We start from the raw sequence: 16,088 nt of genomic DNA, 5'->3' as shown, positions 1-16,088 counted from the left end.
GCTTTCATTTAAGGAGTGAGAAGAATGGCTGATCTAGTAAGATTCCACCTCGGTGTCCTCTCCTACTCCCTTCCACCCATCATGTTTCATGTGCTACATTCTTTTTTTTCTTTTTTTTTTTTTTTTAGGGCCGTACCGGCAACATATGGAGGTTCCCAGGCTAGGGGTCCAATCGCAGCTACAGCTGCCAGCCTACAGCACAGCCACAGCAACACCAGATCCAAGCCACATCTGCGACCTATACCACAGTTCATGGCAAAGCCAGATCCTTAATCCACTGACCGAGGCCAGGGATCAAACCCACAACCTCATGGTTCCTAGTCGAATTCGTTTCCGCTGAGTCATGACGGGACTCCTTTCTCACGTTTTTATCTGACTTGTGCCACAGTCCTCTGAATGCACATCTTGTGACCCCTTCCCATTACAGGGTATGAAGTTTTAACTGGGGAGGGGGGGAGGTCCTGTACTTATTATGATCAAAGGTACCAGGAGCTGAGCACCCACTATGTACCAGGCACTGTGCTAAATGCCTTGTGTGAACCATCAGTTCATCCTTAAAACAATCCAGGAGTTTCTTGTTATGAACCACCCCTCCCCCTTTAAACAGACAGATGGAAGCCCTGGTTGGGTGGAGGGAAGGATGGAGAATTAATCTGCATCCCTGTTAAATGGCAGAACCCCAGTGGAGACCAGCAATATCAGATTCAGGATTGCATGCCCCATGCTACCGAGCTGGGTCTCCCCTGAGAGGTCTCTAAGAGCCTTGCACATGAGTAGATACTCAACACATGCCTGGTGGACAGAGAAATCACCTAATTCACTCTTCACAGAGGGTCTTCCTGGCATCTGCCCTCAAAGAAGCCAGTCAGGTTGTACGGTTTTCCTGACCCTTAATAGCCCGGCCCAGCCCAGGAACACTGGGGAACCCACATGATGGAAACATAGGCAGAAACGCAAATGGTGTAGCCCCCAAAATCACACACACAAAGAGCTGGCTCATCTGCCACATGCCACCCAACAGAGAGGCACATTCTGTGGTTGTTGGCCCAAATGTCACAGTAGGAACGGCATGGCAAAGCCTGTACACTTGACATTTCTACTCCCTGCCTGTTTGATAACATGCAACTGCCCACTTGGTAAATAAATCTGGGGAAAGCACAAGCTGTAAATTCTCTTCTTGAAGGATTTAACCTGCCTCCCCTTTACAGATTTCGCTTAACATTTTGCCTGATGTTGACGGCCAGACATGCACCAAGCGTTACCCAGGATTCAAGGAAGACCTGGGTCATCTTGGAAGCACGAAGGTCATGTACAGCTGTTCAGGCTGTACACTGCACAAGTCTAGGTGGTCCCCTTTATGAAAAAACCCACCATGTGAAGGGTGCCCCTGGAAGCTGTGTAGTGTATTGGCTCTGCTGGGAGGTTTCAGTCCACTTCTCCACTTGTGGTAAAACCAAAACAAGTGTCTTCCCAGTGGGTCCCACCCTGGAAAGAATCCCCTGCTCGCACAAGGCTCAGCAGCCTGGGCAAAACACCACCATCCTCCAACCCAGTGGCTGTGCAGTTGTAACACTCAACAGTGGGGCACAGGTACTGGGCTGCGGTTTTTCAATGTTTATCAGGGGTCTCCTCTGATTCAGAAGAAAATCCAAATTCCTAAATCTGGGAGTTCCCACTGGGGTGCAACAGGATCGGCGGCATCTTGGGAGCGCCGGGTCACAGGTTCAAATCCCCAGCCCGGCACGGGGGTTAAGGATCTGGTGCTGCCACAACTGTGGCTTAGGTCATAACTGTGGCTCAGATCTGATCCCTGGCCTGGGAACTCCATATGCAGCAGGGCGGCCAAAAATGAAAAACAAACAAAAAACAAACAAACAAAATAGACCTTCCTTAATCTGGCATTTGAGACCCATCACAGCCTGAGCGCCCAGGTTCATTTTCCGTGATTCCCCCAACTCTGCCGAGATGTAATGTCCATTCATGGTATTTGCTCACCCTGCAGCCAGTCCCAACACCCAAACTAATATCCAGGTCAGCAAACTGCAAGGCCAAACCCATGGCCTGATTTTGCATACGTATTAGTGGGACACAGCCATGCCCATTCATTTATGAGTTATCTATGGCTGCTTTAAGCTACAAGGATAGAAGTGAGTAGGTGCAAGAGAGACTAAGTCCGAGAGGCCAAAATACTTACTGTCTGGCCCTTTATGAGAAAAGTTTGCCAACTCCTGTTTCACTAGCTTAGATCATGTGTTTCAGGTGGAATGACCATTTCCCTGGTTCCAAGATGGTCAGGCAACCCAAGTATATGATCCCAGCACCTATCCCTCCAAGCATAAACTGACTAGATCAAGTGATTGGCACATGACCCAAGCCAGGGCAATGAGAGCCTTTCCTGGTATATTTGCTGAGCTTAAGAATGAGGCAAAGAACAAAACAAGCTTAAGAATGATGCCAATACAAAATAGAAAGAAAGGAAGAGGGAAAAAGCAGGTACATATGTGCATGCCCATGACATTATTTGAGCCCCTGGATCCAGCTATGCCTGAAGCCATTATCGCAGGGTTTTTCCATAACAAAACTCTATGCAGGGCTGTTATATGGGTATGCAGGGTATGCATGCACAAGGAACTTATGTTCCTGCTTTATCTCCTACACTAGTTTTTGGTTTTTGTTTTTTTTTTTTTTTTTTTTTTTAATTTTTTGGCTGCACCTGAGGCACACGGAAGTTCCTGGGCCTGGGATTGAATCCGAGCTGCAGCTGTGACCTACACTGAAGCTGTGGCAATGCTGGATCCTCGTCCAGGGATGGAACCCATGTCTCCGCAGCAACCCAAGCCACTGCAGTTGGATTCTTAACCCACTGCACCATAGCAGGAACTCCTCCTATACAAGATTTTAAATCCCCTGAGCATGGCAACAGAACTCTATCTAGCCTTGTGCATCCCAGAATGTCCGGCATACAGGGCAAGTTCCACAAATAACTATCAAAGAAACTAAAACTAACTTTTCAAGAGGTCCGTCAGCACTTTCAGAACTCAATTTCTGCATGCAGGTGAGCCAGCTGGTCAACAGCTATTTTTTGGAATGAACAAGGCAGATAACAGCCCTGGCATCACAGAGCTGGAATTCTTCCAAGAGTGCCTTAAAGACACCAGATGGGGAGTTTCCATTGTGGCTCAGTGGTTACAAACATGACTAGTAACCATGAGCATGCGGGTTCAATCCCTGGCCTCGCTCAGCAGGTTAAGGATCTGGTGTTGCTGAGAGCTGCAGTGTAGGTCGCAGACATGGGCTCAGATCCTGTGTTGCTGTGGCTGTGGTGCAGGCCAGCAGCTGTGGCTCCGATTCGATCCCTAGCCTGAGAATTTCATATGCCTCGGGTGCGGCCCTAAAAAGACAAAAAAAAAAAAAAAGAGAGATACAGCAGATGAGCTGAGCCAACCCCTGTCACTGGAAAACGGGAACAATCCCTTATTAACCAGTTGGTTTCACCAAACATCTCCACCTTACACACACCTGCAGGATTCAGGCTACATCCTATGAGTAATGGAAGGTTCCTTAACACTGTCTTTACATCAGTTTAAGGACTCTCTATCAATACCTAACAATGGGAGTTCTGGTCATGGCTCAATGGAAATAAATCTGACGAGCATCCATGAGGATGCAGGTTCAATCCCTGGCATTGCTCAGTGGGCTAAAGGATCTGGCATTGCTGTGAACTGCGGTACAGGTTGCAGATGCGCTCAGATCCAGTGTTGCTGTGGCTGTGGCTGTGGCCATGACTGTGGCTGGAGTTACAGCTCCAACTGGACCCCTAGCCTGGGAACTTCCATATACCACAGGTGCAGCCCTAAAAAGACTAAAAAAACAAAACAAAACAAAACAAAAAAACCCTAATAATGACAGAGACGAAGACTTAGTACAGTGCTAAGCACATAATGTGCATATCTCATTACTCTCTCTTTTTTTTTTTTTTTTTTTTTGGCTGCGCCCGAGGTGTGCAAAAGTTCCCAGGCCAGGGATAGAACCTAAGCCACAGCAGTGACAATGCTGGATCCTTAACCCCCTGAGCCACCAGGGAACTCTTCATTACTCATAATAGCAACCCTATAAAATAAGCTCTATTACTTTTCCTACTTTACAGATGAGGAAACTCAGGCCAAAATAGGGTAAAAAGAATCACTTAATGTTTATGATTACCAACAAGGTAATAGGCATTCTTTTTCTTTTTTTTTTTTTTTTGTCTTTTGTCTCTGTAGGGCTGCACCTGTGGCATATGGAGCTTCCCAGGGTAGGAGTCAAATAAGAACTGCAGCCTCTGGCCTATGCCACAGCTCACAACAACGCTGGATCCTTAATCCACTGAGTGAGGCCAGAGATCGAACCGGCAACCCCATGGTTCCTAGTCAGATTCATTTCTGCTGCTCCACAACAGGAATTCCTAAATCCCATGCTTTTTATCTTCCCCAATTGACAGATGAGAAATCAAGGCACAGAGAAATCAAGCAATTTGCCCGTGGTCACAGAACTGGAAAAAAGTTGGGAGAAACAGGATTTGAACTCAGAGCCTGACACAGAGCCATTTTGCTGTGAAATTATTTGACACTTGCTCCTAAGAAAAGAAAAGAAGATGGATGCATGACCCTCCAACTTGGAGGGAAAGATGGGGGACCAGAGGCTTCTGGGATTTTAGCCCAAGGATTTAGCTGAAACAGCACTGGATTCCCATTAAGGCTCCAGCGCTGGGACCTCACCTCTCTGGGCCTCCCCCTCTGTACCAAGAGAAGTTGCACTTGACAATTCCCAGGCCCTGGCCCTCTGGACTCAACCCAGACTCTCTGGCCACGTTCCCCTCCCAGCCACAGAGAAGTGGACCAGACACGTGGCAGAGAAGCTTCAAAACTGCGTTCCCAAAATATCTGAGCGACTGGCAGATGGAGATGCTGCGTGCAGGCGCAGGAGGAGGACGAATTGGAAATAAAACGAAAGATGCCAGAGAGAACATAAACAGCCTCGGAGGACACGATGGAGCCGGGAGATGCTTTTCCGCTGCCCTGTTTCTGAAGTTCTTATTCAAGCCCGCAACGAGGCACCTGTTGGTTCACGCCACCCACCCATCCACGCACCAAACACACACCGAGCCTTACCACGGGCCGGGCACGGGGCCAAGCTCTACGACAGTCTGTCACACGGACTTGGATGGAGACCTTTAGAATGTGGACATCCCTTGAAGAATACAGACACGCACGGATCTCTTTTTCTTTTAAAGCGCCCACGTGCTCAGCATTACACAGTTCACATCTCAGAAGACCCGATGGGAAACCAACTCAGCAGAAGCCCCACCCCCGGCAGGTCTCAGCAGCTTAGCAAAGGCCGTGAGAGGCACAGAGCACATCCCACCAGCAGCTGAGAGGTCAATGGAAAGTCAGCCTTTCCCTCTTTCAGACCCCGAATCCTCATCCCTGCACCCCAGATCCCCCTTATCAGAAACCCAGAAAAGAAGGGTCTTCGGATTGCTTTCCAGAAGTTCAGAGCAGTTTTACTTACAGCCAGGGAGGCGTCTGGGCAGGGAAAGGTCCCAGAATTTCAACTTCATCCTCACTCGACTGGCAACAGCTGGACTCATAGCACTTCTGACAGCAGTGCCTGCAAGTCCATCTGCAGAGCAGCAGGTCGGAGATTCTAGAAAGAAACCCCTGAGGCCATCGGGGGGGGTGGTGGTGGGAAGTGGAGAGGGGAGGTGGGAAGGGTCGGTGGGGGGAGGAAGAAGAGGAAAAAGACCCCAAATTAAAAGCAGCCGATCCCTGATGAGAAATAACGACATTTAGGAGGTCTGTCTCCGCCGCTCATCACTTAGAACAAAATGTTTTCCATTTCTGTTTACCAACTACAGGCGCAAAGATGGCAAACACCACCTCACCGGAGCCATTAATAGCGAGCAAAACGTTTGCAGGTATTTTCCTGTGTAGTTTATGCGAACGTCTTTCTTGACATGTGGGTGGTTTATTCAACATCGTGAGGGCTGGGCAATATGTTCTCGAAACACAATGAATCTGACTCTGTCTTCTTGAAAGCCAAGCACAAACATTTTTTAAAATAATCTCATGACATGAAAGTAAACAGAGATAATCAAACAGAATAAGGAGGGCGTGGGAAGGGAAATCCATGTCATCAACGAGTGTCTTTTCACGGGATCTCCCTTCCACAGAAAGGCATCGAAAACCCTCGCCGTTATCAACATCGGTTGTTTAATATTCCACAGCCCCGCAGCCCCACATAAGGCTCCAAAATGAAAAGCCAGCATGTCTTGATCAGAAGCCAGAACAAACAAACCACTGCATTCACTCACCTCATTTAAAGGTTCCAACTGCCCTTTTTCAGATCCGCATACAGCCAAGGGGCGCAGGGGGGAGAGGGGAGGGGGTGACAGAGAGAGAGAAAAGACAAGACCAGTTGAGCAATATTCGAGCAACTCAAAACAGAAAAAGAAAAAAGGAAAGAAAAAAAAAAAGAGCCCTGCTTCTTTCCACTTACCATCCTGGGAAGGGGGTTGACTTCCTAACAAGGTGTTGCTACCTTCCAGGTTGCTGGTAGCCTCCTGGCTAACCAACACCGAATAGATGGGAAACTTTAGCATTTCGATTTGATGTGCACCCTCTGCTGCTATGAATCAGAGCAGAGGGATAGATAGTCATGCTATCCAATGCAGCCACACTTCAGGAGAGGAGCAAACCTTCCTCGACAGAAATAGCCATGAAGCCAACCCAAAAGGACACGATTAGCTAACAGGCAGGCGGGCGCAGCGCGGATGTGGCTGGGCTCGCCCGCCCTCCCAGAGGCCCTACCTTCCAGTTCTGCTCCAATGGTGATAGTGGGGAGCTTCAGACAACCACCCACAAATAGAGGGAGCGGCAGGGAAGCCAAAATCTGGTCCTGGGGGGGGGAAGGAGGGAGGGGCTCCCTCTCATCGTCAGCCCCACCCCCACCCCAGCTTCTTCCTCTCTAGTTCCCAAGGCACAGCCTCCCTCCCCATCTTCCAGGGAAGAGTCCTAATGGCTTTCCAAAATGGGCCAAGTAAGCCAGGTGGGTTAGGGAGCGTCTCCCCTTGAACTCAGAACTTTGAATCAAGAGGGGCAAAGGTAACTCTCTTTTTCAATTCTCTTGCAAGGAGTCTTAATTTGGTCCCATTGCATGTAACATCTTTCTTCCCCCGCCCTTTAATTTGGTACCACTGTATGTAACATCTTCCACCCCCCCCCCACCCGACCAGCCCCACATGCAGAAGTTCCCAGGCCAGGGATGGAACTCAGCCACAGCAGTGAAAACACCAGGTCCTTAACCTGCTAAGCCGCCAGGGAACTCCACATCACATCCTTCTAGCAGTGGCAGATCCCACCCCCTCTTCCCTTTTATCCTGAGCAGACCTCAGCTCAGAGCCTTGCAGAACCGCCTAGCCAGCTAGAATCCAAGAATGTGGCATTATTCTCATTGTGTTTATTTTTCCAGTCGCCTTCTGTCTATATCAAGTGACCCCGGTTTTCTATCACGGTAGTGAAATACAGTTGCCATTTCATGACATTTTTTAAAGTTAAAAAGAAGCACGAATCCATTTATAGAAAAAAATTAAGTCAATAACAGCACAGGTGGTACACAGCTCATGGAAAAAACTCAAAATCCTTGAAGTGATAAGGGATTTGCTGCAGCTTGGTAAACAAAGTCTCTCGGGGATCACACGCTCTTCTAAAAGCAAGACTCGGAAGTGCATACACAGAGCAAGACCTAAAGATGCGCGCGGGGGGGGGGTGGAATTAGGGAGCCTATAGCTGAGTAAAGAAGCACTAGTCCTGGCCTCCCCAATGGCCAATCAGGGGACTTAGGCAAGTCAGGGGCCACTCTGAGCCTCCACTACTTCCCTTCTCTAGTGGAAGGGCTAAGCTAGGACACCGACTAGGAAAATGCTTTGTGCTGCCCGGCTGCACCATATCTGCACCGTTTCTGTGGCTTATGAGAACCAGATGGCTTGTCAAGTCCAATAAGAACCCATCAGGCACCACGGACCATCCTGGCTGATATAGCACTGAACACAGCAGCAAAAAACTAGGCCCTCACGGGGCTTATACGAGAAAGTGCTTTGAAACGCTTATGGCAAAAGGTTAGGATAAAGTGATGCTTTTTCACAACGATCCAGGTTCACAGGGAGGCATTTCTTATTCGGTGACCAAAAGAGAACCCCTTTTAAGACCATGCATGATGAGCAGAGATAAGGCCACCTCAGGGACCCCTGAGTGAAGAACAACCACGCAGCTTTCTCAAGGCTCAGGTGCAAAGTGAGTGTCTGGGAGCAAAGAGAAACCAAGAAAGATGAAGAAAGAGGAAAGAGAAGACGCTCCGTCACTCCCAGGCGTGCCAAGACTCTTTGGGACTCGGTTCATGTGTTTGACACAATGGAGGAGAACTGATTCCAGCCAGGGAAAAAAAGAGAGAGAGAAAGAAGGAGAACCCAGATATTCTAAAACATGTGTGCAAAACCATGGCTCACAGGTCAAATCCAGCCTGCAGCTTGTTTTCCTACAGCCCTCCAGCTAAGAATGGTTTGTACCTCTTTAAATGGTTGAAGAAAAAAAAAAAGCAGAGATGATTAATACTTTGCGAATCAGACAAAATATACATAATTCAACTTCAGTGTCCACAAATAAAGTTTTATTTAAACACAGCCATGTCCATTCATTGACTATTGTCTATGAAACTGTTTAGGGCCACGGTCAAGAAGTAAATAGGAATGACACAGACCATGCAGCCCTCAAAGAAAAAAATGTATTTACTACCTGGTCTTTTACAGAAAAAGTTAACACCTTGTTCTAGAAGAAAAGTCAACATCATCGGGCCATCCTCATATCAGCTGCGTAACAAATGCCCCCCTGATCCCCGCCATCTCCCCTTTTCGCTTCCATGTCCCCTAAGCACCTGTGTGGCCTTGGGCAAAGCATTTCACTTCTCTGTGCTGAAGCCTGTTCTTTTTTTTTTTTTTTCTTTTTCTTTTTGGCCACATCCACAGCCTGTGGAAGTTGCCAGGCCAGAAATCGAACCCCCACCACAGCAGCAACCCGTGCCTCAGAAGTGACAATGCCAGATCCTTAACCCTCTGAGCCACAAGGGAACTCACAGACAGCAGTTCTAACAGGGTTCATCTCTCATTGGATTATGCCTTCAGAGGGACAGGGACCGTGCTGTTTCCTGGCTGTGTGTGGTCACCCAAGTGTTTGCTGAGCCACTGTTGAATAGTCATCCCTCCCAACAACAGCCACACAGTAGGTGAACAGTATATGTGACCTTCGCTAAACTTGAAAAGATGACCTAGGGATTCGGTGAAAGGTAAGTCCGTGGAGCGAATCTAAGCCAGGAGAGGGATGGGGAGGCCAGAGCCAGGTGGCAGAGGACAGAGTTCCTGGCAGCTGGAAAAGTCTAAGGACAAGATGAGGGGAGATGTGGGCCAAAGAGGAAGGAGGGGACCAGCAGCCCCCCAGCTGTAACCAAGGGGCGAAGAGAGTCCAGATGGACCTTGAATGTGGGAGCCTGTAGGTTTCTCTGCCAGGCGTAGAGGACCCAATCTCAGAAGCAAGCAGCTCCAGCGGGTCTGACAGCGGTGACCTTGGCGCTGACACGTCGCCACTTCCCCCCTTGTATTGAGGCAAAAGGTCTCTTAGTCCGCAGCCCCCCAAAAGGGGCACTTGGAAATTATTTCTGCCTAAGGATGCTTGGGGGGTGTCCCCCAGATGATGGGGATCCACAACTCCCAAGACCCCAAGGCAACGGCCTAAAGTAATCGGCTGCCCCCCCCAACACAACCAGCGTGCCTCTGCTGTGTCCCCACCCCTCAGCACCCAGTGACCGGGAGAGACGACGTCCTCGTCCCTCCTGGCCGGAACAGCTGCCTCAGGCTCGCTCCGCCGGCCAATTAGCCGGAGCCGTCACCAAGGCAACGGCAGCTGGCGGGCCGGGTGGCTGGCGCGCCCCGGGCCGCCCTCCCCGCGGCCCCTCCCCTGGGGTGGGGTGCGCCAGGGGAGGGATGGGGGAAGGGGGGGTAAAGTCCGCCCCACCCCCCCATTCCCAACCCAGGAGGCGAGGGCGCGCGTGCCGAGTCCACTTGGGGCCCTTCGCGCCGGGGTGTGGGGGTCCCCAGCCTCTTCTCCTGGGGCGCACCCCCGCTGCTACACAGGTTGCCCGCGCTCGGGCACCCTTTTTCTCCAGGCAAGTTTGTGGCAGCCCAGCCGTGTGCCCTCCCTTCCACGCGCTCACAGCCGGAGGGGGCGCGGCACCCCCCCACCCACACCGCGGACCTGGCCCCCCGGCCTCAGCCCTACCTGGATGTACGCCATTTTCGCCCGCGCGCACTCACTCCGGCCCGGGCATGGCGCCGCCACGGCCACTTTGCCCTCGCCAACCGGGGAGAGGGGAGAAAGCAAAGGGGAAGAAGAAGAAAAAGGCAGCCGGGTGGCCCCAGACGTGACTGGCGTGGCTGATGAGCGGCGCCCGCCCCTCTGCCGGCCGCCCCGTCCTTGCCTTCCCCTGCGTTCTGGCTCCTGGAGTCGGGGCCGCCTCCCAGGTTGGGAAAGCTCGGGCGCCCAGGGTCCCCGCCTCGGCCTCCCTCGCGGTCCCGCACTCCCCCCGAGGCGCTGCCCAGGCTGGATTAAGGCCGGAGCGCCTGAGGAGGGAGCCCGGGGCAGCCGCGGGGACTGCAGCGACCCCGGCGCAGGCGGGGCCGGAGACGCTGGGGCCCGTGCGCGCCAGAGGCGGGGGAGGGGACCGGGATGGGGAAGAGGGTGGGAGGGGGCGGTGCGCAGGTCAGTCCATCCGGTCGGCACCGGGGCTGGCACCTACCGAGAGCAGGGCCCCCGGGGCAGCCGTGAAGCTGAAAGGGCACGGTCCAGCCCGCCGTGGAGTCTAGAGCTGGGAGGGTCCTCCCCAACCAGCCCTCTCCCAGACCAGGTTGGAAAAACTTTATTCCCGCCCCACCCGACGCGCCTAGAACTGCTGCGGTGAGGCAGTTCTAAACGAATGGGAACCTCAAGATAACGTGGGGCCTAGGGCGCCCCCAGAGAGGTGCCGCAGCCCGGCGGCAGGGGCGCGCGGCAAGATCGGAGCGTCCCTTTACCCTAAATCTATCTGCCCGACTTGCGCCCAGGGCGCAACAGGTCTGGCGCGGGGCGGCCCAGCAGCGCCACCCAGCGTCGCGCCCCGCGTACTGCGCGTCTCTGCCCGCTCGAAGCTCCGCGTCGGAGAGCGTGCGCCCCCGGGGCGTGTCCACCCGATTGCCATCCTGGCTGCCCGCCCGCGTGGCTGGATCGTCCCGGGGCCTGGAGGCCTGCCCCCGAACCGGTCCTCGCACCCCAAGACCACAGAGTTGGGGCTGGCTATCCACTGAGGGATGTGGGATGGAACCTTGCCCTGCGCCGGTTCTCTTTTTAAAACGCTGTGGTATCGCCAGTTGCCAGTCACCAGTTTGCCAACCTTTTAACCTCCAGCGCTTGTCTTTTCATCAGTAAAAAATGCATAAAACCTCTGCCCTGCCCATCCTCCGGGGCTGTTTTGTGGGCGTGAAAGGGGAAATGAATGTGAAAGTCATACACGAAAGATGTACCATACATCCGTATAAACATTTTGTGTAAATATCTAGCATACATATACATTTCTAAGTGTGATACAATATTTCATTTGTAGCGCGTGGCATGTAACACATGTGAGCAGTTATGATTTCGCAGGCATGTGCTCAGTCCTTCACAGGCGTTACTTCATTTTGTCCTCCACCTTCCTCCCTTCTGTATCTCCAGGTAGGTGCCTGACCAGCATGGGCACTCAGTAAATGTTTTTGGCATCGCGCTGGAGAAAACCATACTTTAAAAAGACACATGGACCTCAGTGTTCATTTGCAGCCCTATTCGCAGTAGCCAAGACATGGAACCAACGTATAAGGGCCATCACCAGAGGAATGGATCAAGAAGATGTGAGACACACCCAGTGAAATTCTGCTCCACCATAAAAAAGAATGAAATAATGCCTTGTACAGCCACATGGATGGGCCAAGAGATTACCATACTAAGTGGAGTTAGACAATGAAAGACAGACATCCTATGATATCACCTGTATGTGGAGGAAAAAAAGGATACAAATGAACTTATTTGCACCACAGAAACAGACTCACAGACTTTGAAAACAAACTTGTGGCGACCAAAGGGGACAGGTTGGGGGGGGTGGACAGGGGTTTGGGGACTGGCATGTGGACCCTGAGGTATATGGAATGACCAGCCAACAGGGACCTCCTGTATAGCACAGGGAACTCTATCCGATCGATATTCTGTGACAATCCATGTGGGAAAAGAGTCTGAAAGAGAATGGGTGTGTGTCCATGTAAAACCAGATCACTTTGTTGTACAGTGGAAATCACGACATTTTAAATCAACTACACTTCTCCCGTGAGGCTCAGAGAAGGCTTCTTGAGGGGTGACCTTTCCAAAGAACTGAAGATAAGGAGAAGATTCTTCTAGACCCAGTGGTGCTTCATGGGGTGGGGGGGAGAGCACGGTCTTAGAAATCGTAAAGTTACATCTCCATGCTCACTTATCTGGGACTTGGTCACCAAGAGAAATCATATGTGTATTCCCATCGCATTACAGTTGCTGCATATAGCTTGACATTTCATTTACGCGCTTTACTGCTTGAAAATTGCACATTAGGCTCCGCCCACTAAATTTTCTATTTAATGTATTAAGGAAGAAGTATATATGTTATTACCATATTTAAATTTAAATTGCTTTTAGTGTTTTCGATAATGTGTATCAATCTATTAGAACTTCATTATAATTCTATGTATCCTACTGTATGATTGCAAAGACATTATTCTGGAGTTCCCATCAGTGCACAGTGGAAACGAAGCCAACTAGTATCCACGAGGACGCAGGTTCGATCCCTAGCCTCGCTCTGTGGGTTAAGGATCCGGCATTGCTGTGAGCTGTGGTGTAGGTTGCAGATGCGGCTTGGATCTGGTGTTGCTGTGGCTGTGGTATAGGCTGGCAGCAATAGCTCCGATTCAACCCCTAGCCTGGGAACCTCCATATGCCACAGGAGCTGCCCCCAAAAAGCAATAAGCAAAAAAAGAAAAAGAAAAGATATTATTCTGAGGTGGGGTCTAGAGGCTTCCACAGACTAGTAGAAGGTCCATGGAAGAGAAAGGGTTAAGAACCCCTGGAGGGAGCATGCGCATTAGCTTAGAGCTGAGAGTGGGAACTCCAGGTAGGTGTCTAGGAGAGGGTGGTGCCAGGTGAGGTTTAACAGGTAGGAGGGGCCGAATGCCCCCCCAGTTTCCTTGGTTACCCCATAGAAAAGCAGGTCAGGCTGAGAAAGATTTTGATGTGTGTGTGTGTGTGTGTCTGTGTGTCTGTGTGTCTGTGTATCTGTCTGTCTGCCTTTGGGTGGGGAGCAGACAAGCCTGAAGCAGGGAGGATGCTGCAGCAGTCCAGGTAAGAAGAGATGTGAGACTGAACCAAGGTCAAGGCAATGACTCCATGGCTGGACCTGAATAAGCAGTGATGACAGGGGAGGCTGGCTGAGGGCAGGGTTGCTGCGGGAGGAGATGGGGTTCTGTGTTTGGGAACCCTCCGACATGTATTGTCTAGGGCTCCTAAAAAAAAGTCAGTTCCATCCAGTGAGCAGAAAAGAGCCGACGGGCTCATTCACCTGCAAGACCAAGGGCGAATTCCATAGTCGTGGCTGGATTTAGGGATGCAATGAAGTCCTGAGGACTCTTTCCGCATCTCTCTCTCCTTCACGGCTTTTCCCTCTGAACACTGGATTCTTCCCCCCTGAAGTAGGTTTGCTTCATGTGGCAGAAAAATGGCCACTCGTGTCTTGAGCTTATAGTTTAAACGTTGACCCTCCAAATGGAAAAGAAACTTTGTATGACATCCTAGGGAACAATTCTAATTGGTCCCGATGAGGTCATGTGCCTACCTCTGGACTAAGCACTATGTCCCGAGGACCCAGCGCTTTGCTTGAGTCAGCCTGGACCGGACGACCAGACATGCCCCACAAGGACGGGGCTGGGGGGTGGGGAAGGCAGCAGGGAGCATTTCTCTAAGAATGAGATTCCTGGGCGCTCCTGCCGTGGCTCAGTGGTAAGGAATCTGACTAGGATCCATGAGGATGTGGGTTTGATCCCTGGCCTTGCTCAGTGGGTTAAGGATCTGGCATTACTGTGAGCTGTGGTGTAGGTCACAGACGAAACTCAGATCTGGCATTGCTGTACCTGTGGCATAGGCCGGCAGCTGCAACTTCGATATGACCCCAGGCCGAAAACTTCCATATGCTGTGGGAGCGACCCTAAAAAAAATTTTTTTTTAATTAAAAAAAAAAAGAGAGAGAGAAAAGACATGGCAGTGGAACACTCAGATGGAGATGCCCAATACGCAGGTTGGATGGTTCCAGAATGTGGCCCCTCCTAACACAAAAAGGCACTCAGAGTTGAAAGAGAGGAATTGAGGCTTCAGTCACCTCCTGGTGGCCCTCCTGGGCTCATCTCAGTCTACAGCATCTAAAAGGAACCCGGGAATTCCCATTGTGGCTCAGTGGAAACGAATCTGACTAGTGTCCCTGAGGATCTGGGTTCCATCCCTGGCCTCGCTCTGTGGTCGGGACCCAGGGTTGCTGAGAGCTGTGGTGTAGGTCTTGGTCATAGCCCGGATCTGGTGTTGCGGTGGCCGTGGTGTAGGCTAGTGGATATAGCTCCTATTTGACCCCTAGCCTGGGAACCTCCACATGCCAAGGGGGCGGCCCTAAAAAGCAAAAAATAAAAAAATAAAAACTAAAAGGAACCTGGCCTCTCCCCTTCTCCCCTCAGAGACCCAGATGGCAGACACAGACTCCCAGTCTCATAATAATGGTTTCTCTTCAGGATCCCTTAAAAAGGTAGGGCGTTCCCTTCGTAGCGCAGCAGAAAAGAATCCGACTAGGAACCTTGAGGTTGCGGGTTCCATCCCTGGCCTCGCTCAGTGAGTTAAGGATCCGGCATTGCTTTGAGCTATGGTATAGGTCTCAGACTTGACTCGGATCCCGTGTTGCTGTGGTTAGGCCAGCAGCTACAAGCCCAATTGGACCCCTAGCCTGGGAACCTCCATATGCCACACCTGCAGTCCTAAAAAGAAAAAACAAAACAAACAAACAAAAAAAAAAAAAGGTAGTTAGATGTGGCAATGGAAACCACAGACCCCAGGATACCTATTACAATTAAAAACACCAAGATGTTGAAAATTCAGTTGCTCTGGGGGTGATTTGAATTACTTTTTTTATGCCTGGGGTTCCATCTGACTGTCTGCCCTGAGAGTGCAAGGTGCCCATTTTTTGATATTGTGGTACCTTGTTAACATTGATTATGACTTTGATAATAAATACCAGTTCCCAAAAGAAAGAAAAGGAAAAACAAACAAACAAAAAAACCCGCCAGAAGTGGAAAAGCAGTGACTGGCATCCACACGGGCAACACACATTCTAGTTAGGTGACTTTCTATTTCTGCCTATATGGGCTGACGACACTTGTCTCCCAAGTCAGGTTTAATTATACAGCTTCTAGAACATGCCATTTAGCTCCAGTTTTAGCTGTGCCCATACCCCTGGGCAGTGTTTCTGAACGCTGGAGAAGGAAGAGGTCCCCGGGCTAATTAAATAGCTGGTCTGGAAATAGGAAGGGCGGCCCCAGGGTGGACATTACCCAGGAAGCCTCTGAATAACCCCGAGCAGGAGTCAGACCCCTTTCATCTCCGCCCACACCGGGGGCAGCGTGGTTTCATAGCTTCAAGGCCAGCCTCACCTGCATAATAGTTGTGTGGCCTCAGGCAAGCCATTTCATCCCTGGGAGCTTCAGTGTTCCCACCTGCAGAATGGGCCTGATGCTTCCCTCCCAGGACAGGCATGAGATGAGGCAAATGAGAAAAATGCACCTGACACCACTGGTTCAAAACGAGTGGCTTCTTACCCTCATAGCACACATTTAATCGGCAGCCTCAGTGCCTCTTGCCCTGTTTTGCAGTTGAAAGGGA

General features: G+C 50.8%; 1 protein-coding gene across 5 annotated transcripts in view; it reads right to left on the bottom strand.

Annotated features, from left to right (window-relative positions):
• Window positions 1–10,786, bottom strand: part of SYT17 (synaptotagmin 17) — a 77,883-nt gene extending 67,097 nt beyond the window's left edge. Inside the window, exons 1-3 of one of the 5 annotated variants that reach the window (XM_085017448.1) lie at window positions 10,365–10,786; window positions 6,353–6,375; window positions 5,551–5,699 (exon numbers count right to left, since the gene is read on the bottom strand). Coding sequence is in view for 3 of the 5 variants with exons in the window: in XM_013987721.3 (XP_013843175.1) it covers window positions 5,551–5,699; window positions 6,353–6,375; window positions 6,538–6,640 (275 nt within the window). In the remaining 2 variants the exon portion in view is untranslated. Of the gene's footprint in view, window positions 1–5,550; window positions 5,700–6,352; window positions 6,376–6,537; window positions 6,762–10,364 lie in introns of those variants that run through there. The other 4 variants (XM_003124573.6, XM_013987721.3, XM_021086546.2 and 1 more) reach the window with 4 other exon arrangements.
• Window positions 10,787–16,088: the final 5,302 nt, after the last annotated feature.

The sequence above is a fragment of the Sus scrofa genome, chromosome 3 (genome assembly GCF_054392235.1).
Source record: "Sus scrofa isolate SSC_HxYL_T2T_F1_AM1 chromosome 3, Sscrofa_HxYL_maternal_Yorkshire_Landrace_v2.0, whole genome shotgun sequence".
NCBI lineage: Eukaryota > Metazoa > Chordata > Mammalia > Artiodactyla > Suidae > Sus > Sus scrofa.
Note: the sequence above shows the minus strand (reverse complement) of the source record. Positions and strands in the feature narration are given on the sequence as shown.